General features: G+C 50.6%; 2 protein-coding genes across 6 annotated transcripts in view; one reads left to right on the top strand and one right to left on the bottom strand.

The window, feature by feature from the left end:
• The first annotated feature begins 3,840 nt into the window (after positions 1-3,840).
• On the top strand, positions 3,841-21,874 carry TMEM54 (transmembrane protein 54). 3 transcript variants are annotated; one of them, XM_084816144.1, is made up of 6 exons: positions 3,841-5,095; positions 11,169-11,362; positions 12,098-12,157; positions 13,181-13,369; positions 13,918-14,052; positions 20,884-21,867. In XM_084816144.1, the coding sequence occupies exons 1-6, from the start codon at positions 4,765-4,767 to the stop codon at positions 20,974-20,976; spliced, it is 1,002 nt and encodes a 333-aa protein (XP_084672270.1). In that variant the 5' UTR covers positions 3,841-4,764; the 3' UTR covers positions 20,977-21,867. The 3 variants fall into 3 exon arrangements, with proteins under 3 accessions (XP_084672270.1, XP_084672272.1, XP_084672271.1); XM_084816146.1 differs by lacking the exon at positions 3,841-5,095 and adding an exon at positions 5,138-5,368 and having other exon boundaries at positions 20,884-21,874; XM_084816145.1 differs by lacking the exons at positions 3,841-5,095; positions 20,884-21,867 and adding exons at positions 5,138-5,368; positions 16,483-20,584.
• Positions 21,875-22,911: 1,037 nt separating this feature from the next.
• HPCA (hippocalcin) overlaps positions 22,912-26,114 on the bottom strand; it is a 39,066-nt gene continuing 35,863 nt past the window's right edge. For all 3 annotated transcript variants that reach the window (XM_084816133.1, XM_084816132.1, XM_084816131.1), the window contains exon 5: positions 22,912-25,060. In XM_084816133.1, coding sequence (XP_084672259.1) covers positions 24,963-25,060 — 98 coding nt within the window. In that variant the 3' untranslated portion in view covers positions 22,912-24,962. The remainder of the gene's footprint in view (positions 25,061-26,114) is intronic.

Genomic DNA, 26,114 nt, shown 5'->3' with positions numbered 1-26,114 from the left:
ATGGATTGACATCCATTTCAACTCTGCTGTTGTGAGGAAAACCATTTCTCTGCTATTGCCACAGTATGTGTGGCAGCAGCAAATTTAATCCAAGGTCAGGATTCTTTGCTGAATATTAAGCTAGTGGCATGCAAGCATTGCTACATCAGCAATTTTCCCCAGAATGAAGGGCCATTATAATTTTTTGTTGCTGATTTCACTCTTCCCAACTTAATTGGCCCCTTCATTTGGGAGGCATTGCCTGGTGGAAATTAGTCTTGAAGAAAGCATGATGTAACTTGTAATAGGAGTGTGGTAGCTGACAGGAGGGATGAGGTGGATCAAGCATGTGTCATGTTGCAGTGTCCCCACTGGGCACTGCCAAATTGTATAGCATGGATGAGGGTAAAAGGGAGCAAAAGGTGAAGGGAGAGTGTGGTGTAACTCTCCAGAAAATGCAGTTTGACGTACCTGATTCTTCCACTTCAGAGGGAGAAATCCTATGGGGATAGATGGCTCGGAGGCAACTGCCTATCCAATGCCAGGCGAGCAGAGTGCAGAGGGGATCTTTTCTGCTGTGCTCCAGCTGATTTCAGCTGTCTAGCTGCAGCGCTTCAGAGTAAGGGGGGACAGATGACGCATAGGGTTGTACCAGCCCTTCTGAGGTCCCTGCCGCTGGGAACACCCCCTTTCTTCTCACTCCGCGCTGCTCTTACAAGCGTGGAGCCCGGGATAATCTGCACCACCTACGAGATGGCGGGGGAGGGGGCGGCGATGAGGTGGTTTTCTGGGAACCGACCTTGGAGTGCAGGCTCTGAAGTTGGTTCCCAAAAACCAAATAATCCTATGGCCGTCCAACCGCTGTCTAACAGCCATAAGATTGTGCCCTTAGTGTTTCTGTAAATAATGCTCTGCTTTGCTCTTGTACACCCCCTCTTTATGCAGATCAGTTGTTAAGTACTTTGGGGGTGTTTAGAGACAATGCCTCTTATGAGGCCAAAGTACAGATTCAACAATTCCAGATACAGTCCTGTGGTACGGTCAGTCCTGTGGTATGGTCCTATCAGGCCTGCCACTTCAGAATGAGAGGTGTGTAAATGTGTTGCGCGTTCTGAATGTTGTAAAGTTCTTGCATTTAGAAGTCGAGAACCCTAGAATCTTCTTCCATTCCAATTCCAATAGCATTCCATGTATTTCTGATGTTTGGGCCTTTCAAAATGTAACTCTTCCTCTTGCATTCTGAAGCGGTCTTTGTAATGAACTTGCTCTAAGTTGCTGCTCAGTAACATACCAAATTTCCCATCTCCACTTCCAGCATCTAGGCAATCTCTAGCATCTGATATATAATTTGCACTGCATTAGACAGCCCTAGAAGCACACCTGCATCTGCTCAGAAGACTGCGTCCCTCATGCACTACAGTGCAAGGACTGGTCATGTGGATGCTGCCTCCACAATACAAAATCCATTATCAAAATGCTTTACAGCAAAATCTTCCTACGCTTTTATTCCTGTAGCCTTACGCAAGATGCCCAACTGTTAAATTGCTGTTCGAATTTCTAAATATTTCAGCATTTTCCTTCGTAATGAGCTCTGGAGCAGAGCATTTTAAACAAGTGCAATCAAGGAGAGGAAATAGCTGTCATTACTGTTCCATTCTAACATTGGAAAGAGCGGAACAGCACAGAGCAGCCTTCCTCAACCTGGTGCCCTCCAGATGTTTGGAACTACAACTCCCAGTATTCCTGAGCATTGGCCATGCTGGCTGGGGCTGAGGGGGAGTTGAAGTCCAAAGCATCTGGAGGGTACCTGCTTGGGGTAGGCTGGTACAGAGCAACACTAGTTTGATGGCCCTATACAGAATTGAGTGGGGTGTTAGTGACTGGGCCTGTCAGAAAATGACTTCCAGTTTGCGGTTCTGTTGGCTGGTAAGTTCTGCAGTAATGTGAATTGTTAGCTGTTTGCCTCTAATATACAGTGATGAAGGTGTGTAGAAAATAATGCAAATGTTGTAATTACAGAAACACTGTCTGTGGTAAGAAAATAAGGCCTAAGAACTGCAGTGCTGAATTAGCCCAAAGGCCCGGTCTAATCCTAGATGAGCACCCCGCCTCTAAATTTGTGTGTGTGTTTAGAGGGAGGCGCTATTTAAAGGCCACAGGTGTGCAGGCATGTGGGGAAGGAAGTAGTTATTGCTAGCAACTTGTTATCCCTTATGTGCCCTTGGAGTTCCCACAAGCATAGTGGCAGTAGCAAGGGATGTGGTCTTTGGCCTACTGGTGTTTAGGCACACCCTTTGGATCATGCAGCATAGCTGGGGCAGGAAACCTCTGGTTAGGCCCTTGCTGAAGCACCACACACTTGGAGGCCAGAAGTACTGAAAATAGCACACATGACTGGAGCCCCTGGCTGCACCTTTTGTTAACTAGGCCCAAGTCAGGGGGACATCTCTATGTTTATAGGGGAGGAGGTGAATGTCCATCTTGGCTTTAGTTTGGAAACTAACTGCTGCCCCCCTAGCAACATCCTTTTCTCAAAGATGTTGGTAATGTGACTCCCAAGTTGCAGACTTCGTTGCTTGCTCCAAATCGAAGATGATACTGTGCAGCCAGTTTTCACTTTCAGGGCTGGCTGAAACTAAAATGAGGTTGGGGCAGCTGGACTACAGCCTATTCAGATCATATTTTCTGACCTAGAAGCCATTCCCCGAACCCCAGATGTGTAGGTTTATTCAGTGATGAAGGAAAGGCACATGCTTACTTCAACCAAGAGGGCTAGAAATAAAGAGAGTGAGAGGGCTCTGAACTAGCTTTGCATGTAATATGGGTAGGGGCCCCCACCCAGCTTCCCTCGCCTGCACTGATCCTCCTGCCCCATGTCACCTCCCAGCATGAATGCTCTCTTTATCCTGTACTAGCTGGTAACTTTCTTCAGTTTATGTTCCTTTCCTGACCTACTTCTAGTTTAGAACCACAGCACAAAAGCAGATTCAGGGATATGTTATCTGGATGCACTCTAACAGCTGTCAGACAGGCCAGACAAGAAAGACCAGACTAAGGCTCCTGTTCGCCTTCTGTCCTCCCTTCGATGGTGACTAGTACTTGATGTTTTGAGGCGATGGGGAATGAAGGTGGTTCTGCTGTGCCACATTCCCAGCTTCCACTGAGTGTGAACTTGTTTTTGCACATAATCTCAGTCCGCTAGTTTCCATGGACTTTCTGAATCTTTTCTTGAACCTCGCAACAAGTTATGCAAGACCTAACATCGTGTCATATACACACTCAGAAGTGCAATACTGGGGAGTTATAATTCCATTGTTCTGAAAATGTATATATACATTTATGAAATCAGAATGCAATGGGGTTAAGAAGGAATAGACATCCAGCCTAGATTGGCTATGATCCTGGGGTAGGTTTGTGGGTAGTGTTTGGTCAGGTCATCTGGAACTAGGCCTCTACAGGCATTTCCTCCAGCGCCTCCACTCTGTGATGTCTTGTGATTTGGGTCACATAGGGAGATGAAGTGGGCAAGGGGGACTTGTGGGATGGATGATACTTGGGTCAGAGGGTTAGACTAGGAGTTTTAGCCTTTTCCAGAAAACTCTTCAGCCGTTTTGAATAGCTTAATAGCTGAAGGCACCTACTTGGGGGGCATTAATGATCCTAGAACCTGGAGTACAAGTCACACAAACCTGCTGGATCAAACCAAGGGTCTATCTAGTCCAGTATTCTGTTCACATAGTGGCCAACGAGCAGTCCACAAGCAGGACATGAGTGCAATCGCACCCTCCTATTGGGAGTGAGGTGGGGAGGCTAACAGTGTGGCAAAGGAGGGGTGAATTTGATTTAATGAATTTGATTTAATGCATATCAGTTTTTAATCAGGTTAGATAGAAATAAATTCAAGTTCTCACACTTGTTTTGCTTTAGTTTAGTGTCTAATTGCAAAACAAATTCAAATAAGACAACCATTCAAATAACTTAAGTTCAATATTACAATTAAATAATCTAGACCTACATAGCAAGTACAAATAAAAATGAACTTGATAAAAGAAGTGAATCCAACCTTCCGTGCTGTTTTGGGGGAGGGGTCTTTGCAGCAGGTGAGATGGCTCATGGCTGGCTCCTGCGCTCCTCCAAAAGAGGCTGGCATCAGCAAGGGGGAGATGCTTGGGAGTGGCAAGAAGTCCTCTTCCCCAGCCTCCAGGTGTGCTGGTGCGAGCGCTGGCCTGGCAAAGAGAGCCTCAGGAAACAGCAAGGGCAAGCTGTTGCTTTTGGGTGGGGGCTCATGCTGCTTTAGACTAGCACTGCCTGTGTGCCTGTTTGCTCCCCTCCCCACTCTTCCTCTGTCTTTGTAAACAGATACTTCAAAAACCAAGTCTCCAGTATCCCCACAGAAAAACTGGCCAGCGAACACTGTGGTTCAGCTTTCCAGACTGTGTGAGATACGGGACCAGTGTAGGACCCTACTACAGAAGCGGCGTGTGTGCGCACGCGCCCGGCAAGTGGTGGTGAGACTATAGCAAAGGGAATGCAAGACGCTGGCAGCCCCAAGAGCAGGCACCTAGAAAGAGGGCTGTGTGTTTTGACTCCCCGCACTTTTAGTTCTTGATGCATCGTGACTGACACAATCCATATAAAGTATATTAGGCCAACTCAAAGATCACAAAAAAAGTGCAAGGCTTGCGAACCCCAGGTCTCTTCATCAGGCAAGATGTTACAAAAAGCGGGTGGGCTTTGGGTAGGAAGAGGAGGGTGTGGGGAAGCTGGCTGGGCGTTGCGGTCGGGATGTCTGCAGAGCCACGTTTGGGGCACCTTGAGAAGCAGGATTTGCACATCAGAAGGTATTCCTGGTGGTTTCAGTTACTTCGGAATGCGCACGAGCGTTATACTTCAAGCTTTCTGTCGCAAACTCTTCGGAGGAGGCCGCGACATGAACACTCTTGCAGCGAGAGGCAGGCGGGGGCCGGCCGGCTGGGGCGCGTAGTCCGAAGAGCCGTGGGGCCCTGGGCGCGCCGAGCCGGGCGGGCGCGCCCGGCGCGCGGGCGAGACTGGAGCCAAGAGCCCTGGCGCGGGCGGGGCCGGGGAGGCGGATCGCGCTTCCCGCGGGACGGAGAAGGTGGGGTTTGGCCTTTGTTCCGGAGCCCGGAGCTGGCCGGGCAGGAAGAGCCGGTCTTCAGCGGCGGGTGGAGGCTGGAGGACGAGGCGCGCGGATGCCGAGGCGCGGGCGGGCAGCGCCTGGCGGAGCGCGGCGGAGGCGGCTGGTCCGGGCGCGCCAAGGCCGCGCGGCCGGCTCCCGGGCGATGAGGCGGCGAAGGGCGCCTTGACGCGGGCGGGCGGGCGGGCGCCGAAGCCTTGGCCTGAGGCCGAGCCGCCGAGATGTGTCGCCTGGGTGAGTGGGCCCCGCCACGGTCCAAGGCAAGGGGTGGACAGGCCCCGATCCTGCCGTCCTCAGAACGGCGGCGGCCTCCGGCACGAGGCGGCACCCCGGGCGCTCCTCGCAGGCGTTGCTGGGGTGCGAGCGCGCCGGGGCGCGTGTGCCCCCGCCTTTTCTGCGGCCCCCGGAGGGCTGCTGGACCCCCCCCCCCCGCTGCGCGCGTCTTCCGGGGCGAGCGGGCGAGCCCCCGCCCCAAGGCGTTTCCAGTTTTGAGCACCGTTCAGCGGAGGGGCTGCTTGCGGCGCAGGGGCACCGCGGCCGCCAGGCCCGCATTTCTAGGACGAGGGGGACAGGCGGGCCGGAAGGTCTGACCTCCAACTCGGCTTGAGCTTCTGCTCCTTCTCATGTTAGGAATTCGGCACCGCAGCATGGTTTGGGGATTAGAAGAGGGGCGGAAATCTCTGTGCTGTGAGGCACCCCTTTTTTCTTCCGCAAGAGCCAAAGCCCCAGGGCTCTTATACATGTGAATGTAGTGGCACAGATTATGTGCGCGCACCGGGAAGCCTCTTTACTCTGGCTGTAAATCAAGTATGCATATCGTCAGGTTTTAATATTTAATTACCAGTACTAAATTTGGCACCAAGAGTTCTAAGTCTTACAATTGGAAAATCAGATTTAGATTGGGTATACCCTCCCCCCAAAGAACAGAAGTTGGGTTTAGGGCCTATAGGTTGTATTTATATGTATACTTCCTGTCTTCTGTACTATCTGCACATACAGGGGTACATTGACTTATAAACTGAAAAGGTTTAACTGGGGCTTGGATGAGTGATTGCTCAAGTCACTTAGCCTGCTCCAGGTGTCTCGGGAATTTGGAGATTGGGGGAAGGAGGGGACAAAGTAGGTGTTGAGAAGCATATGGAAAATAATTTTGTAATACATTAACTGAAGACACAGTGTTGGAGAAAGTGATTTGCCCAAAGCTGGTCAGTAGAATAAAAATAAAATTCCTACTTTCTTCTTCAGCTTTGTTAATCAGCAGGCCCAAAAAGAGGGGATGGGTCTTGTTCTTTATTTGTCTGGTGCCATTGATGCACATGCCACTCTACAGATTTTTATGAGCGTCTCACCCCCAAAAAGACCAATCCTTGCACCCAAGGAGAGGATGATAAGTGAAGAAAACGGGGGGGGGGGAGGGTGAGATCGCATTGCCCGGGAAAGCATCTGTCCACCATTATGATTCCCAGAACATGATCCCAGCACCACCCCCTCCATTGACGATGCCAAGAAATGGTCGAAATTGCTAGCAAGCTGCATGTTGATCCGTGAGCCTCCCCCCCCCGCCCCCCCACCTCACACACCACTGATGGCTGCTTGTAGACTTTGACATGTGCCAGCAGGAAGATGGCCCCACCTGCTATTTGCTGTTTAATGAGTGGTTAATCTTTAAAGACACAGACTTGTTCTAAAAGGAAATGCCTCATTACTTGGCACGTCCTTACAGCTCTCCTTGGATCAACCTGCCTGAGTTCCCTATAAACCTATCTGGTGATGTGAAGATCTGTCTCTGCCTGGATCTGTAGCCCTCAAGCTGTGGAAGGGACACATCTTTATGTTTTCCAGCACAGCTGTGAAGTTTCCCCCATAGACAGCCAGTATCTCAGGTTACTTTCCTATGAGAGAAATGTGGAGAAATGGCGCACTAGAAGTTACAGGGCTCACAGTGGCCTGGAGGGTGCACCTTTCCATCAGGTTGTGGCTGAGGACTCCCAGTGGCAAAGAGTCACCCCAGCAACAGCTCCTGATGCAGCCTAGCCCACACATCTGCCTGAGAGGGACTGCTAGCAGCTTCTCCTGCCCTTCAAAGAACAAAAATGTGCGTGCAGTGCAATGTGCATGGGTGCAGACAAGCCCCACAGGTGCCCCAGGGAAATGCCAAGAGTGGTTCCAGGTTTTTCCCCCATATCTGAGACGGTGGTTTGCAGGCTAACGGGCCTCATAACCTTTGACTCCTGCAACTGTTCACTTCTTCTGTCGCTATCTCCTGCATCCCGCAGCTCTTGCTCTGCTCCTGGGGGAAGGAATAGCTCTATTAAGAATGCCCTTCTTCTTACACACTGCAGCCTACCAAGTGTTTCATTCCATATCTTGGGCATTGCACCAACAATAAATTGCTATTAATGGGCATGGCAGAAAGCGAAGAGGATCTAAGCCTCTTGTTGAGGGTGAAAGTGGAGAGTGCAAAAGCTGGTCTGAAACTCAACATTAACAAAAATAAAATCATGGCATCTGGCCCCATCACTTCCTGGCATATAGAAGGGGAAGAAATGGAAGCAGTGACAGATTTTATTTTCTTGGGCTCCAAGATCACCGCAGACGGTGACTGTAGCCATGAAATTAAAAGACGCTTGCTCCTGGGGAGGAAAGCTATGGCCAACCTAGACAGCATAGTAAGAAGCAGAGACATCACCTTGCCGACAAAGGTCCGCATAATCAAAGCTATGGGTTTCCCAGTAGTAACGTATGGCTGTGAGAGCTGGACTATAAGGAAGGCTGAGCACCGAAGAATTGATGCCTTCGAACTGTGGTGCTGGAGAAGACTCTTACGAGTCCCCTGGACTGCAAGGAGGTCAAATCAGTCCATCCTGAAGGAAATCAACCCTGAGTGCTCATTGGAAGGACAGATACTGAAGCTGAAGCTCAAATATTTTGGCCACCTAATGCGAAGAGAAAAATCCCTGGAAAAGACCCTGATGCTGGGAAAGATCGAAGGCAAAAGGAGAAGGGGATGGCAGAGGATGAGATGGCTAGATAGCATCACTGATGCAATGAATATGGACTTGAGCATGCTCCCGGAGAGAGCGGAGGACAGAAAGGCCTGGCGTGCTATGGTCCATGGGGTCACGAAGGGTCGGACACGACTGAAAGACTGAACAACAACAACAATGGAGGGACTGGAGCAAAGCTAATTTAACCATGCAGTTTGTTAATGCATTGTATAACTCTATTGCCCTGTTTCTATCCAGTCTTTTTCCAAACATAACAAACCCAAGGCACATTATAAACTACAAAATCACAATAAAGATTTAAATAGTGGGATTAAAAACGCCAGCAACCCATAATGCATCACAAAGCAAGTACACTAAAGTTACATTTAACACTGCTCCACACGTTTTCAGAAGTTGTTGTCAATGACAACAATGACCCTCCGGATGTGGTGGGCTACAGCTTCCAGGACCTGTGGCTGGGAAATGGTGGAGTTGTAGTCCACCACACCGGGAGGGTGCCAGATTGGAGAAGGCTGCGTGAGACGCTTCCGTCTGGCTGGCCAAGCTTCCTGGGCCCTGCTGCCGGGGACCTTTTCCTGAGGAGGCCCCCCCATCCAAACTCTTCTTTGGCATCAGCACTGCAAATGAAGGGCCAGCCAGTTTGAGAGAGTCACTCAGTCTGCATTTTGGGAATCCAATCCGTTATAATGATGCAAAAAGCTAATTGTTAGATAACTTGTAGTTCTGTGATCTGAGGCAAACCAAGAAACTGGCAAAACGCATTATTTTATATGCGTGTGCTCCCCCCGCCCCCAAACTTCCCCTCTAAAAGCCTTAGTGTTGAATGCCAGCTAAGTGCTTTACTATTGGCTATGTGCTCTCTGGCTGTAGCAGTGGTTTGGATGCAACAGAGGTGGGGGGAGGTACTTAACTTGTAAAGAGGTACTGGGGTAGCGAGGAAACGGCACTCTGCGTGTGCTCAGAGGTGCACTTTATTATTTCTGAGATAAATATCCTCTGCATCAGGAGTGGGCAGAAAGTAGATTTCCAAGTTTTTGGACTTCCACTCCCGGCGTTCCTGCCCACTGGCCACGCTTCCAGGGGCTTCTGGGAAAACGTCTGGAGATTTATCTTCTGCCCACCCCTGCTCCGCTATACACATACTGCATTTATGTGTACCTGTGAGATTATATAGATTGTGGTGTAGCATGTGGCTTGCCTCAGTGTTCTTGCCGCCAGGAACTGTCTGGGGGGTGGGGAATCTTTTTTTCAGCTTGAGGGCTGGATTGCCACCTGGGAAACCTTCTGGCTGGGGCCAGGTGCCAAGAGTGCATGGCCAGAGCCCAAAGTGGGCACCTCTCTCTCGCGGGCGGGCGTGTGCGTGCACATACACACCACGAAGATCAGCTGAGGAGCAGGGAGGGCCTGATCCTCACTCCTGTCACGGGTGCGGGAGAGGGCTGTTTAAACCTGGCGTTAAAGATGCTCCTCAGCTGATCCGCGCAGGTCAGCTGGGGAGTGGAGAGGGCTCCATCTTCAGCTAGCTCCCGACCAAGTGCTCCTTGAGCTGGCAGTTCAGTTGGGCGTTATCTTTGCTCCTGCCACGCAGTGTGGTGGAGTGAAGCAGGCCGCTCTGCTGGCTCAAGGCGTACCTCTCAAGGCCACGGCTCAGGCGGGAGCTGCTCTCACCCTCCTCTCCCTCCTCTGAGGGGAGGGGCCTCATTGGAGGCCTTCATGGGTCGGCTGGGGGGCCTGGGGACTGGATGAGGCCCTGGGCTGAGGTTTCCCTGGGTGTGGTTCACGCACTCTTCTGGTTCCCACTTTCTACTTGTGGCCTGTCTGAGTCCAGTGGCTCAGAGGGTCCTGAAATAGAGGAGCATCCTCTCTTTGAAGGTGTCCTCAATTTGAAGAGCTGCCCAGTCTAATTCTGCTTTAAAGCTAAAAAGCCATCAGAACCGTTGCCCATCACCAGGGAGCACCCAGGCAGCACGCTGAACAGGCAGGCACACGGGTCACCTGGTCAGACTTCCTCGCCATGATGAGAAGTACTGTATTTCTATTTAAAGAACATTATTATTATTTCTAAATTTGCATCTATGCATATAAATTAGCACATGCAGATTTATGCAAATTGCCTCATTTTGGGGTGATGCATTTCCTCTTTTCAGGCGACTTATAGTCGGATTCTGTTGGTCCACCATTGACATGTATACTGAAGGGGTCTAAAATGGCTGCAACTAACGAGGAATGAGAGCTTGGGCTCGTGGTGGAGAACTCAGTGCAAATACTGGCCCAGTGTGCAGCAGCTGCGACAAAGGCCATTTCTCTTCTCGGGATTATTAGGAAAAGAATCACAAATAAAACTGCCAATGTCAAAACACACTTGTGATGTGTGGTCACCCTTGGAATACTGTGTCCTGTTCTGGTCGCTGCATCTCAAAAAGGCATTTGGGGTGCACTAGGGAAATTTTAGAAAATGATGTTTTAATGTGTAATTTTATTGTTTTTAAACTGTTTGTATTATTGTACATTGCCCGGAGTGGCCAGGTGACCGGCCAGATGGGCAATTAAGAAACTAAACAAACAAACAAACATCGTAGCGCTGGGAAAGATGCAGAGCAGGGCAACCCAAAGGATTGTGGGGGGGGGAGTGCTGGAGCAATGCCTCTAGGGGGAAAGGTCTTGTCATGATGTCTGCAGACTACTTCTAGGCTCATTGGAGGCCTCCGAATACCAGCTGGTGCAGAACATTGGTGGGGAGGGGGGCACATGCCTTTCTGCCTTGGCTGGGGGCTTCTGGGAGGCACCTAGCTGGCCACTACGAGAAGCAGGTTGCTGGACTAGATGGACCTTCTTGGTGTGATCCAGCAGGGCTGCTCATCTGCAGAGAGGATTTCATTTACATTTTATCTGGGCTAGGTTGTGCTTTTCTCGTGGCTATGTTTTGTTTCCAGCATCCTGTTCTGGAACTGGAAATGTGTGAAATGGTGGCTTTTACTCTGAGCTCAGTACAGGATGAAATACATTGATTCCTCTCCTGTGTTTAGATAACCTTGACCCCAGCAGCACCCAGAAACTCTTGATGAAAACTGGGCTCATCTTGATAGTCATTGGCCACTTGAACTTCATCACTGGAGCTCTGGTTCATGGGACGGTGCTGCGCCACATCGCCAACCCGCAGGATACCATTTCGCTGCAGTACGCCATCTCCAACATCGTCACTGTGATCTCTGCCATCTTGGTAGGCGTTCCCTTGCCTGTGCTTTGCTGGAGGGAGGAGGCACGGTCGGGGGAGGGCCAGTGTGTGGAAAGGCCAGCTCTCATGGCCCGGGCGCCTTGTAGTGCCACAGCAAGAAGCAAGCCTGGCCACAGGACATGCAAGGGCCTTGCTGGCACAGGGCGAAGCTCCCCATTCACCCCAGGCAGTGTGGGCACCAGGGGCAGGTTTGGCCAAAACCCAAGTGGTGTCTCCCGGTTAACCCTTTTACTGTGTTCTACGCAAGTAAATGGTTACCGTAAAATGCCACATTTTCGGGTAACGTGGAGCACAAAACCCACCCACCACTCCAGGCAGACACTGTGGGAAGGATGCAATAGATGCCTTTGCACACATGCACCTCAGTTTCTCTGTCCTCCCCGCCATCTTCATTCTAATGCCAGGAATTAGGTTCACAGGAATTTCAATTTATTGTGGCTAAAGTTGGGTGGTTATTGGGATCCAAACATGAGCATGGTGCAAAAGTGTCAGTTCTTGCCAAAGACTGAGAGTGCTTTAAAAAGCAACAACTACCTTGGATCATGGAATCAAAAAGAATGTATGGAAACTCATCCCATGCCTTCAATGCACCTAAATGATAACTGGAATACAAAATGCGGAGTGTTGGTTTTGGCTCAGCAAATGAGGCATGGGTCTGCTTGTAACCTTGAGGCACTGTTCACAGGGTGTTATTTCCTGACATCTGTGTTCCCTTTGCAGACAATCTCCTGTGGAATAGCAGCAATTGTGCTCTCCAGATATGTATCCCAGAAATTGCTGGTAAGCCCTGTGTCTCTCATGGCATCTTGGAGCAGAATCAGCTCAGCTGAGAGATGGGTCCTGTTTCTGAGTGGAAGAGCCCCTCCAAGTCCTTAGTTAGGCTCAGCTGTGTAGAAGCCCCTCTGCTTCTCTTTGTAAAGGGCAAATCGTTTTGAACTTGAGACAGGATGGACCCCCCCTTTTCAGCCCCCACCCTGTTCTGAACTTGCCTATCTTCAGCTGTTGGCAGCCTGGCGGCATGCCCCATCCAGGATACCAGATAATGGTGTGGAAAGTTCGATAGCTCCAGAAGTTGTAAAATCTCCCCAGTGGCTGCCACCCAAGAAATCTGGAGAGCAAAGAGCCTCACCCAGGGAATGGGCAGTTTCCATGTTGTTACTGTGCAATCCAACGTGCCTTCCTGGGGCGGCTCCAGTAGAAACAAGCACGCCACTTGGGGCTGTTTCCTGGGATTGCAAGGGAGCCACTTTACGAGTGGCTGCTTGGTTTACTCCATGGGAGTGAGGGGCGGCAGTAGAAGCCAAGTTGTCACTTTGAAGCCTGCCGTTTTAAATCCCTGGCATTTCCAGATCTCAGGTTGCAGGGCGAGAGAAGGCCATTCTGGGCTAGATGGACCAGTACTCCGGTTGAGTCAGGATAAGGCAACTTCCTGGGTCTTATGAGCAAAGCCCTCCCAGCCTTGTCTGATTGCCAGGCCTGCAGTCAGGAAGGGAGGGGGAGCGATTGCCCCCCTGGCTCTTTGCATAGCTGAGCCACCAACCTAGGGAGCCAGTGTGGTGCAGGGGTTGGAGCGTTGGACTGGGATTGGGGAGATCCGGGTTCTTGTCCCCACTCGGCCATGAAACTCACTGGGTGACCTTGGGCCAGTCCTTGACTCTCAGCCTAACCTACCTCACAGGGTTGTTGTAAGGACAGAATGGAGAGGAGGAGGATTGTGTAAGCCACCTTGGGCTCCTTGGAGGAAAGGCGGGGCATGGGTGTAACAAGCAAGCTGAATGAATGAACGTGTTCTCCCCATTGCAGAGATGGGCGGTTTTCTCCCTCAGCCTCAGCAGCGCGCTCCTCTCACTGTTCTGCTCCGTGGGGCTGGCGGTCGCAATCGTCGCCACTTTCGCCAACAAGGGGCGGGCCCTCCTGGCTTTGTGCACCTTTGCGAATATGGACTTCATCCAGATCGCCCACGAGTGCCCCTTCGACCCCACCCGCGTCTATGTAAGTCTGCCAAGGGGGGCCAGGACTCCCACCACAAGGGGGCCTCCGGGAGGGAGAAGCCAGCCCAGAGGCTGTGGAATCGTCTCCTCGAGAGGGTTCCGCTGAAAAGGCTTAGCGGGGTTTTTGGTATAGGGGAGTGTGTCGTCAGTCAGGGGGTTGGCCCGGCTCCGTGGCTTCCAAGCCGCCTACCCCTGGGAGCCTGTTCAGCATTTCCTGGTCTGCCAGAGACCCCCTGCAGGTTGCAAAGGTCACATGGCCACTAATGTGGGCCACCAGCCGTGGCAGCTGTTGCGCTTCTCCCATGGCCTCATACAGTGGGATTGTGATGCACTCTGGCCTGGGCTGCACAGGTTAATCTTGGCAGGGGGTGGAGTGTGGGATGGTGGTTACAACGGGCAGATGGCCCATCCCTGGTTTGTGGGGTGGATGTTAGGACAAGGTGCTCCGTCCCGCCTCTGTGCCTCTGTGGCACATTGGGTTTGGGCTTCAGAAGAGGCAAGGGCTTGCTCAGGGGGCCTGTACCCTCCTCCTCTCCTGCTCCCCTCCAGAGTTCTGCACTGGCACTGTGGAGCCTTTCCTTTCTCCTGGACACCGTGGAGATCGTCTTCAGCCTCCGCTGCTTCATGTTCACACTTGTGCTCCTGAATCTGAGGCTCTGTTGCAGGGGGACACGCAAGAAAAGGGTAAGACTCTCCCCCCCACCCTCCTGACAAGGGTCCTTGTGACTGGGTCGCCTTGTAGTGTGTGTGGTCCTCTCCACCCCACAACACCTCTGGTATGTCCCTGTCCAGTACAGGTGGGGAACGAGGGGCCCTCCAATGCTCTTGGGGTACAACTCCCATCATCTCTCACTACTGGCTGTGCTGACGAGGGCTGGGGGGGGGGGTCACAGCAACATGTGGAGGGCCACACATCCCCCGGCCCCCATTGTGCACTTTCCTCCTTCCGTTCGTCAGACCTGGGGTGATGCTCTGCAGAGTCTTAGCATGGCAAACTCATGCAGTCCGACAGAAGAGACCAGCTTCTAATCCTGGCCTGATCCTTCGATGCTGCCGAGACCTTGAAACTGCTGAATCCAATTATGAGTTTCATAACCTTTTTCAAATATTCAGGTTTAGATTCAAGCTCTCTGAGGCCTTTGAACCATGTCTGAATAATTTGGGCAGATTCAAAGAATTAGCATTTTGTGACATGCTAGCAATTTGCATCTCATTAATTCTGGCCCAAAACCTACTTTGCAAAATACCTGCTGACAACAGAACCTTTCAATCAGTGTGCACGTTTCCATCTCCAGATACATGACCCCATGATGACACCGTGACCTGGTTGAACACATGAGCTGCCTGCCCATCCCTCCCTCCACCCCGCCCTGCCTTGTGCAGTAATCTTAGGAGAACTGAAGACTAAAGGAGCTCAAACTGGCCCCATAAATAGGAGTGTGGGGTGCGCTCTTGTTCTGATCCCCGATTTAAGTTTTACTCAGAGCAGTGGAGGCTGGTGACTCCAATATCAGTGGGGCATTAGATCCTCCCTGGGTTTCAGTCAGAAGTCTATAAGAGTCCTTTAGAGTTCTGACTGAAACCCAGGGTGGATTTACCACCCCACTGACATTGGAGCCACCAGCCTCCACTGACTCAAAGGGTATTTGTCCACTGAAAAAAGTGTGATCAAGCCCCCACCCACTCCTGATGGCCTGCTGAGCAGTTCCCTAGTACCAGTTCTCTTGCTCACGCTGAAGAGGGGTGTGGCAAGTTAACCATAAGATGGACGTTTCCTCAAGCAGCTACCCCATCATGAGGAGCTCTGTCATAGAATCATACAATCACAGAATAGTCGGGTTGGAAGGGGCCTACAAGGCCATCGAGTCCAACCCCCTGCTCAGTGCAGGAATCCAAGTCAGAGCATCCCTGACAGATGGCTGTCCAGCCTTGTCTTGAACGCCTCCAGTGTGGGGGAGCCCACCGCCTCCCTAGGTCATGGGTTCCATTGTCATATTGCTCTCACAGTCGGGAGGTTTCTCCTGATGTTCAGCCGGAATCTGGCTTCCTGTCACTTGAGCCCATTCTTCCATGTCCTGCATTCTGGGATGATCGAGAAGAGATCCTGGCCTTCTTCTCTGTGACAACCTTTCAAGTACTTGAAGAGCGCTATCATATCTCCCCTCAGTCTTCTCTTCTCAAGGCTAAACATGCCCAGTTCTTTCGGTCTCTCTTCAGAGGGCTTTGTTTCCAGTCCCCTGATCATCTTTGTTGCCCTCCTCTGAACCCTCTCCAGTTTGTCTGCATCCTTCTTAAAGTGTGGTGCCCAGAACTGGACACAGTACTCCAGATGAGGCCTAAGGATGCAGACAGACTGGAGAGGGTTCAGAGGAGGGCAACAAAGATGATCAGAGGACTGGAAACAAAGCCCTATGAGGAGAGACTGAAAGAACTGGGCATGTTTAGCCTTGAGAAGAGAAGACTGAGGGGAGATATGATACCACTTTTCAAGTACTTGAAAGGTTGTCACAGGGAAGAAGGCCAGGATCTCTTCTTGATCATCCCAGAGTGCAGGACATGGAATAATGGGCTCAAGTGACAGGAAGCCAGATTCCGGCTGAACATCAGGAAAAACTTCCTGACTGTTAGAGCAATACAACAATGGAGCTAATTCCCTAGGGAGGTGGTGGGCTCTCCCACACTGGAGGCATTCAAGACGAGGCTGGACAGCCATCTGTCAGGGATGCTCTGACTTGGATTCCTGCATTGAGCAGGGGGTTGGACTCGATGGCCTTGTAGGCCCCTTCCAACCCTACTATTCTATGATAACCAGTGCTGAGTAGAGGGGAACTAGTACTTCCCGGGATTTGGAAGCTTTGTTGTTGTTTATTCATTCAGTTGCTTCCGACTCTTCGTGACTTCATGGACCAGCCCGTGCCAGAGCTTCCTGTCAGCCGTCGCCACCCCCAGCTCCATGTAGCCCAAAAGATCATTTGCCTTTTTTGCAGCCACATCACATTATTGGCTCATATTCAGCTTGTGATGTACAACATTGCCAAGATCCTTCTCGCTTGTAGTGTTGTTGAGCCACGTATCCCTCATTTTGTAACTGTGCATTTGGTTTCTTTTTCCTAGGTGCAGAACTTGGCATTTATCCCTATTAAATGTCATTCTGTTGTTTTCTGCCCAGCGCTCCAGTCTATCAAGATCACTTTGAATTTTGTTTCTGTCTTCCAAAGTATTAGCTATCCCGCCCAATTTTGTGTCATCTGCAAATCTGATCAGCATTCCCTGCACCTCCTCCTCCAAGTCATTAATAAAAATGTTGAAGAGCACTGGGCCCAGGACTGAGCCCTGTGGTACCCCGCTTGTTACCTCTCCCCAGATTGAGAAGATCCCGTTGATAACCACTCTTTGAGTCCGATTCTGTAGCCAACTGTGGATCACCGGATCGTTGTTTCATCTAGCCCACTTTGAGCTAGTTTGCTCATCAGGATATCATGGGGCACTTTGTTGAAAGCTTTGCTGAAGTCGAGGTATATGATGTCCACAGCATTCCCACGATCCACAAGGGAGGTTACTTGATAAAAAAATGAGATTAGGTTCGTCTCGCAGGATTTGTTCTTGACAAATCCATGTTGGCTTCGAGTAATCACTGCCTTGTTTTCAAGGTGCTTCCAGATGGATTGCTTTATCATCTGCTCCAGAATTTTCCCAGGGATTGATGTCAGATTGACTGGTCTGTAGTTCCCAGGTTCCTCCTTTTTACCCTTTTTGAAGATAGGGACAACGTTGGCCCTCCTCCAGTCATTTGGCACTTCCCCCGTCCTCCATGATTGCTCAGAGATAATAGACAGTGGTTCTGAGAGTTCTTCTGCCAGTTCCTTTATTACTCTAGCCTGCAGTTATCTGGCTCTGGAGATTTGAACTCGTTCAAAGTAATGAGGTGTTCCTTGACCATATGCCTATCAATCTCAAGCTGCATTTCTACCCCTTCAGCCTGTACTTTGCCTTTGCCAGGGGGGTCATAGACCCTCTTTTGGGAGAAGACTGAGCCAAAGTAGGAATTGAGCACCTCTGCCTTTTCTTTGTCATCTGTCATCATTTTGCCATCCTTAATAGTTGAACCACCATTTCTTTCCTCTTTTACTTTGCACGTAGCTGAAGAAAGCCTTTTTGTTGCTTTTATCATCCCTCGCTAACCTCAGCTCGTTCTCAGCTTTAGCCTTCCTGATGCCATCCCTGCAATTCTGTGCTACCTGCCTGTTCTCTTCCTTTGTAGCTTGGCCTTCCTTCCACTTCCTGTATGTGTCCTTTTTTGTTTTCAGGTCATCTCTAAGCTTTTTGTGAAGCCACATTGGTTTCTTCTGTTGTCTTCCTCCTTTTCTACTTGTTGGAATTGTTTGTAATTGTGCCTTGAGAATTTCCTTTTTGAAATTCTCCCACCCATCTTGGACTCCTTTTCTCATTGGAGTTGCTTGCCATGGGACCTTACTGATCATAGAATCATAGAATAGTAGGGTTGGAAGGGGCCTACAAGGCCATCGAGTCCAACCCCCTGCTCAATGCAGGAATCCAAGTCACAGCATCCCTGACAGATGGCTGTCCAGCCTCGTCTTGAACGCTTCCAGGGTGTGAGAGCCCAGCATCCTTCTTAAAGTGTGTTGCCCAGAACTGGACACACTACTCCAGATGAGGCCTAACCAGTGCTGAGTAGAGGGGAACTAGTACTTCCCAGGATTTGGAAGCTATGCTTCTTTTAATGCAGCCCAAAAGAGCATTGGCCTTTTTTGCAGCCACATCACATTGTTGGCTCATATTCAGCTTGTGATCGACAACAATGCCAATATCCTTCTCGCTTGTAGTGTTGTTGAGCCACGTATCCCCCATCTTGTAACTGTGCATTTGGTTTCTTTTTCCTAGGTGCAGAACTTGGCATTTATCCCTATTAAATGTCATTCTGTTGTTTTCTGCCCAGCGCTCCAGTCTATCAAGATCCCTTTGGATTTTGTTTCTGTCTTCCAAAGTATTAGCTATCCCGCCCAATTTTGTGTCATCTGCAAATTTGATCAGTATTCCCTGCACCTCCTCCTCCAAGTCATTAATAAAAATGTTGAAGAGCACTGGGCCCAGGACAGTTCTGAGTTTGTTCTGAGTTTATTAAAATCAGCTTTCCTAAAATCCAGGGTAGAATCATTGATCAATGATCAGAATCATTGTTCTGAGTTTATTAAAATCAGCTTTCCTAAAATCCAGGGTATGCATGTAGCCAAAAGCTACATTTGGCTTTTGCTTCCCTTAGAACCAAGAACTCAAGTATAACATGGTCGCTTTCCCCCAGAGTTCCTGTAACTGCTACTTTATCCACTAAGTCATCTCTGTTGGTTAGGATCAAGTCAAGGATAGCCGATCCTCTAGTTCTTTCCTCTACTTTCTGTAGGAGGAAGTTACCCACCACACAAGTCAGGTATTTCCTGGAGGAGCCGAGTTTTGCAGAATTTGTCTCCCAACAAATATCGGGGAAATTGAAGTCCCCCATTACTACTACATCATGCTTCCTTGAAACATTGGCTATTTGCTTTTCAAAGGTTTCATCCTCGTCTTCTCCCTGATTGGGTGGCTGGTAGTAGACTCTGTCCACCAGGTAGGTTTCTTTTATTTTTTGCTCCATTTATTTTGATCCAGATGCTCTCAATGCGGCTACCAAGCTCATCCTCCTGTATTTCTGTGCAGAGATATGTATTTTTCACATACAGTGCAACCCCACCTCCCTTTCTGTTCCTTCTTTTCTTTTTGAACATGCTGTATCCTTCAATTGTTGTATTCCGGTCATGAGAGTCATCCCACCAAGTCTCAGTTACACCTATCAAGTCATAATTTCCCTCCTGTATTAAGAGTTCAAGTTTGTTCTGTTTGTTTCCCATACTCTGGGCATTAGTGTATAGACATCGAAGACCATGTGCTTCATAGTCTGGTTTTCTTCCTACATGTTTGTGACGACTATTATTAGGTGCTGTTCTCTCCATTGCGCTGCATGAGCCTTTGTCCATTGTTACCCCCAACTTTATGTCTCCCTTCCCCGTAGCATTCAGTTTAAAGCCCTCCTGATGAAGTTCTTCATGCTGTGGCCAAACACATTCTTCCCAGCCTTTGTGAGGCGCAACCCATCCCTTGCCAACAGCCCATCTTCCAGGTATAGCCTGTGGTCCCAGAATCCAAATCGCTCACATCAGCACCACCTTTGTAGCCATCCATTCGTTCATTCATTCATTCACCTTTGTAGCCGTTCATTTTCTTTCCCTTTCTATCCCTCTTCTAACTACTGAAAGGATGGATGAGAAAACTATCTGGGCCCCAAAGTTCTTGAGTTTCCTTCCTGAAGGTTCAAAGTGTAACGTGATTTCTTCGTAGCTTCGCTTGGCGGTATCATTTGTTCCCACATGGATGAGAAGAAAGGGATACCTGTCAGTGGGCTTTATGAGTGCAGGCAACCCTTCGGTCATGTCTCTAATCCATCCTGGGAGACAGCGTACCTGGCAAGTCCACGAGTCTTCACAACATGCTTGGATTTCGATCCCATGCAGCAAGGAGTTCCCACTCCTACTACTCTTCATCTTGTTGTAGGCCTGGGTTTCATCGCTTCTGCTTGACTGACCTTCAGCCTCTTGCTCACTCTCATGCAAGTTCCCCTGTAATTCTTCTTCTGCAGGCCGTCCTCCAGTCTCATCCTCAAGTACCTGGAAACGGTTCTCTAGTTCCACTGCCTCCACTGGTGCAGAGTGGCTTCTAGTTCTTCTGCTTCTGTCACCCTTTTCCAAGGAGTATCCTCTACTGCATTTTTCCTCACCTCAGCATTTCCTTCTTCTGCCTCAGCTTGCTGTTGCTCTTCTAGCTCCTGTTCTTCACTTTGCTGCTGCAGTTCCACCGTTCTGTCCAAGAACTCTTTGTGTTCTCTTATTCCCTGGAGGGTCAACACCCGCCGCTCCAGTCCTCTTACTTTTTCTTCCAGCAGCGTGATCAACTTGCACTTGTTGCAGGTGTAGGCCATGTTGTTCTCAGGCAAGAACACAAACATGGCACACACCTTGTAGGTCACCACCACTCGAGAGTCCTGTCCTTCCATAGCCTCTTTTCACTTTTTGTGTCTAGCTTTCTGATTATACTCGAGTAGCCTGTGCTTGGTCCTCTACTCACTGGAGATTAAAAACAGAGTCCCACTGGTATGGAAGTGTGTGTTAAAAGAAAAATAAATTTTAAAAAATGTTTTAATTAAAAAAAAAAAGTTAGGGACCTCCCCTGCCAAACTCCCCCAGCCAACTCCTGCTTGCTCTCCCCGTTCGCGCGCTCTGATCGCGTGCTCTCTGGGGGCTTGCTTGCTTGCATAGCCCCTAGGCCAGCTGGTTGTTTCCCATGAGGCTCCCTTGCTTGGGAAACACAAGCAAAGGGACAAGGCACAAAATGACTGTGAAGTAACTTTGCCACATCATGAAAGCCGTTTTTACTTTCCACTGCTGATGATGCCCATTTGCTTTAAAGGTCTCCCTGCAGTTCATCACGGCCGAGAGCAGAGGAGCCTGTGAGGGCCGCGACCTCCTGAGGGTGGAGCGCGCGGAGACCGTCTGGCTCTAGGGGTCGTCGTTGCTGCCCAGGCTGTGACTGCCCCTGCGGAAGTGCCGCGGACGCGTCTGCAGTGCCTTCCCCACGGCCTCCCTCAGCGCCACCACTTTGCCTCGCTCTGGTCCAGACAGCGGGGGGGGGGGGGGGCTCCGCAGTCAGTCTGCAGGACAGGGGGCGCCATTTCTGTTCCTCCCCAGAGGCACAAACCTTTTACTGGTGTAGCCAGCGTGCTAGCGCTTTGGACTGAAAAATCTATCCCAAGCTCTCCTCTTCTTCAGAACAAAGGGAGCAGCTGAGCCTCAAGTGCCAACTCTCCAGACCTTGGCTCCTGTGAGCATCTGAAATGACTCTGGGCTACTGCACTGAGAGCCCAAGGAAACCTTTTGTTTTGATGGTATTAAAAAGGAACAAACCCTGCACTTTCCTCCGCCCTCCTGCTCCAGCATGCACTCCTGTGATGGATGGATCAAACGGCTGAAAGTATGACTTGCGCGATTGGGTGGAGCTGCGTTGCTCTCTAGAGTGCACTGGTCATGATCCTCTCAGCCATGAGGTGACTGTAGCGCCTTGACTGAGCAAGCAAGCCCCTTGCTGGGCCACTGGGGGGGGGCAGGTGTGGCAGCGTGGGGCTGCAAGCTATGGATCACTCAACGGACGCTTTCTTTAATAAAGAGGGGGCAAATTTTGGCTGGAGGGGCTGCGATCCTTTTGAGGAGATTTTGGTTCTGGTTACTCTAAAAGGGAATGGGGAAAAAGGTAGGAAAGACTGCCTTCCCTTCTAAGAAGGAAATGGTGAATTTCCGAAATTGTAAATTAAACTTAACAGCTGCCTTCAGTATGACAAAATGTCTGCACTGAAGTTTGGTGACTATGAAAATCTATTTAATTAAACAATTAATGGTTAAAAGGGAACTGATCAACAAACTAAGGGCACAATCCCATGCTGGCTGGGGAATTCTGCGTAATCTCCACCTTGGCACAAGTGTTTATTTTGTGTGGGCGGAAGATACCACCTCTCAGGGTTTCATATTAGGTTTGGTGACTCCCTGCTTGCCCTTCCCGTTTTAGCTTCTCTGTGCTCAGTCACAGGGAATAAATATGAAAAGTGAATTGCCTCTTGAACAGAGCAAGGAAGCAAGCTTGCAACTCTCCCATCTCAAGAACTGTCATGCGAACGCTCCCCTTCTGTGTGCTGTGTTTGGCGGCGTCTGTGCGTCCCCACACTGCAGTCCAGTTTCTCACATATGGACGCCCTCTCCCCGCGCTTCGTTGAAGTTTGAAGCGTAGGCCCCTGAGCTATGCCCAAAGGACTTCTTCCCCCCACAACAGCAGACCACTCCATGCACCCCAGGCACGCCCTAAAACAGTAGGCGAGAAGATGGTTCGATCTCTTAGGTGTACATTTGGGGGTGGGTGGGGAGTCTAAAGATGGCCTTTGAGCCTGCTCAGTGCCAACACTTGACTTCTGGAGGTGGACCTCAAGCTGGACTTTACACTGCCCCGAACATTAGATGCACAACTGCTGGAAGACCATCAGTGTCAGAGCTCAGCCCTTTGGTGTTTCACCAGTGGAACGAGTGGAGGCTGGTGGCTCCAATGTCTGGGGCGGTGCCTCTGCTCCGAGTTTCAGTCAGAATTCTAAAGGAGCTCGGAGCAGAGGCACCGCCCCACGGACATCGGCGCCACCTGCTTCCACTAGGAATAACTCTTAAGGGGGAGGTGCCCACCGGGCTCTGCCTCCTGCTTGCCCAGCCAAGGCCTCAACGTCCTGAGACTCCCTGTCCATTTGTTCTTGTAGCTGGAGCCTTGCTGTGGTTGTCGCACATGGCGGCGCTCACCAGGAGCAAAAGCCCTCAATCTTTCCAAAGCCCCAGTCCATCAGAGCAGAGCCATGACTGCGCATAAGCAAGCACACGCGTGCAAATTAAGGATGACCACATGCTGATTGCCTGGTTCCAGAGTTTGCGTTTTTTTATTTATGTCTGTGCACTGCACGCATCCCGCCTCCTGGATCGTCTCTGCCCCAGGCAACACGGCTTTCGCAGCTGCTCTTGATCCTCTGGGTAGGGAAGTGATGAGGCTACGCAGGCCTGCTCAAGTTGCCCACTTGGCTTCTTTGGCTCTCCCATCTACACGGCCTTCCATGCAGTGACAGCAGCTGCCTTGCCTAACTTCCCTGCAGGACCTGCCCCCCACCACCACACCGGCCACACCACGTGGCTGTGTCTATTCATCTACTGTGGCAGGAGGGCTCAGAGGACAATCGGTGTGGGCTGAGCTGTGAGTGAGGATGCCTTGCTTCCAGTCTCCTTTTAGCCAGGCAATCGTTCAGTGGTCTTGAGCAGGGCTCTCTCCTCAAGGTGTTACTTCTGTGCTCTGGGGAGGAGAATGCTGACCTGCCTTACAGGGTGGTGGTGAAGGGTAACACACAGGCCCTATCAGCCAAGCGTGGTGGCCATGCTCAAGCGCGGCACACGTGTCTATGCCTGAGCCCTGACTGGTCAGGGCGTCTTCCTGCAGACACGCCCCTTCTGGCAGTGTTACAAACCCGGTGAGGTCCCTTGGAGAGGTGGAGCCCCCCCCCAGTTAATTGGGAGGGAAAGCAGAGCCTCACCTGGGTCCTCATGCACACAGGTGGGCAAGAAGGTTAGTCTGGATCTATTTGTAGATCCCTGGGTGATTTGCAGTAGATCAGCAAGGATTTCCACTTCAGCTGGTTAACAACAGCAGTAGCAAAGTGACCCCCCCCCTCCACCTGCTAAAATGAAGGAAAATTGGGGGCACCAAGAGTGAGCTGTGCATGGAAGGACCATGAGCTCCGCTGAGTTCTAGTACTCAGAGGCCTGGGCTCAGAGCGCTCTTGGCCCCAGACGCCAGCTGGCAGATCCTGGCCTTCCAGACACAAGCCAGCCTGAGCCCCGCCCGCGTGCGCCTGCCCCTCGGGCGGTGGGTTGCTGCTCCAGGTGCTGCGTGGTGTGGCATGGTTGCAGAGGGGTGGGGGGTGCTCCTCATGTCAGTGGGGCGAGGGCTGGAAACAGCCCCCTCCTGGATTGTGCTCTGGCTCAGAAACAAAAGGTGCAGGAGGGCCGGTTCCAGCCCAAAGTGCCTTGCCCTGCATGCTGTGAGTCTGGAGTCCGACTCCTCCTGGGGGACTTTACGCTCCTTCGGGGCACCCGACAGCCCCTCTCAAGGAGACAGGATTGTTTGCATTCAAATACCCTTGAAAGCGGACCGCCCCGTGTCAGCGGGACCAGGGTTGCATGTACCCTGGGCAAAAAAATACCACTTCTGCACTAAAACCAGGTTATCCAAAATGATGCAAATGTGCACCGCTGTGCTTATTTTACATAATGCATTCTACTAGGCAAGGGGGGGGGGCGCACCAGCAGCTACATGGAGTGCTGAGCACGTGACTGTGCGAAGTCCTCATCTGCGACCCCCCCACCCCCCAGCTTCTGCAATTTCATCCACACATCTTCAAGGGTCTCTCTTGGCGGCCCTGAAGCCTAGAAGAGTTTTTAGGCCAAGGCTCTCAGGATATCGAACTGGACCTCAGGCATCGCATCCTGCGCACACAGAAGCCATGCAGCCATGCTTAGCGTGTGCTATAAACAAGCAACGTGTGTCGCCTGAGGAGAGGCTGTCAGGCATGGGATACATTTTGTGAAATGACCAAATGCCAATACCTCAGAAAAAAGTACCTGCCCCATCTGCTCCCCCTCGTTGCTGCCACACCCACCCCAAGAGCCCCGCGAACGGTGCAACACCCACAAAAAACTACAGTGTTCAGGGAGGGGAACAGGGGAGACCAGTGAGTCGGAATACATAAATACACCGGCAGCGCTCGTGGTTTCGCTGGGAACAGGTCTGTTTTCCCGCGTAGGATGACGGGGAGCTGGCCGCCTCCCTGGGGTGGAGGGACCGTAAGCCCCAAAGGCGGTGGTGCTGTTTTGGGAGGCTGCCTCATCCCGCTGCCGGCTGCACAATGGGAAAGGTGCTCAGAACTGCGAGGCGCTGCTGGGGTCGCACTGCAGCAGCCTCACGATGGACGGGTCGCTCTTCGCGCCTTTGATGAACTCTTCCAGAGACAGTTTGCCTGGAAACGAGAGAGAGGGAAAAGCAACATGAGCTCTTCATTCAGGACCAGTGTGTGGTGAACGTTTTGCGCTCAGGATTGGGCGAGAGAGACCCAGGTTCACGGCCCACTCCTCTTGGGAAAAAGTAAATGCGGGTGATCAAAAATCCACATGACTTCATTTTCACAGTAGGGACCAACATCAACGGTTCGGCACAGTCCAGTTTGTCCAGTTAAAGCCTTTAGGCTCGTTTCTAATCTTTCAGCATGCTAGGGTGCCTACAGCGGTATATGGCACCTCTCCAGCTGAATTATTATGGTCTTAATATTTATTGCATTTAGATCTTACTTTATCCCCATGATGGGGCTTAAGGTGGCATACCCAAGTGCTCACCCATCCAAGCACTGACCAGCCCCAGCTCTGCTTAGCTTTAACAAGACTGCTGCAATGTGAGCCTTCAGACCGCAAACCTGGGGCCAATCATGATAGTTATATTTGTTTTACTAGTGTTTATTGTGTTAAGCTATATTTTGGTTTTACTGTTCTTTGCTTTGATTTTTTTTAACTGAGAAACAGATGTATAGTAGTTTTTAAAAAGAAATGACGCTTATGCCTGCCATTTTGAGGCCTTGATCACGTTATTCTCTCATTCTGTTCCCTACCTATTAAAGTGGAATAATAAAGGGCCCAGTCAAAAAGTGCAAGTGCTTTGCATATTGCCCCAATGTCTGCATCCTGCCTGCAGTGAGACCACCCTTAAGAGGCCCTCCTGAAGTCAGGGGTGCGGCAACAGCCGGGAGGTCTCAGCTGTGGTGCTCTGGCTATAGAACGCTCCCCCAGGGAGACTTGTCTGGTGCTCAAAGGATATTTCTTTTTTCTTTTCTCAGGCATTTTAGGTTGTTAGGTGTGATAGGTTTTAATCTGCTGCTATGGTTTTAACTCTGCTATGATGCCCATGTCTGATTTATTTAATGTTATGTAATAAAATTAAAAACAAGGGGTTGGATCCAAACTTAGTCATAGCTTAGAGTAGATGGGACATTAGTCAGAATTAACTTAAATCCCATTAATTTT

Source organism: Heloderma suspectum, chromosome 10, assembly GCF_057233095.1.
Source record: "Heloderma suspectum isolate Gila_16-S chromosome 10, 16-S_ref, whole genome shotgun sequence".
Classification (NCBI taxonomy): domain Eukaryota; kingdom Metazoa; phylum Chordata; class Lepidosauria; order Squamata; family Helodermatidae; genus Heloderma; species Heloderma suspectum.
The sequence above is the reverse complement of the archived record's forward strand: the minus strand, read 5'-3'. Positions and strand labels throughout refer to the sequence as shown.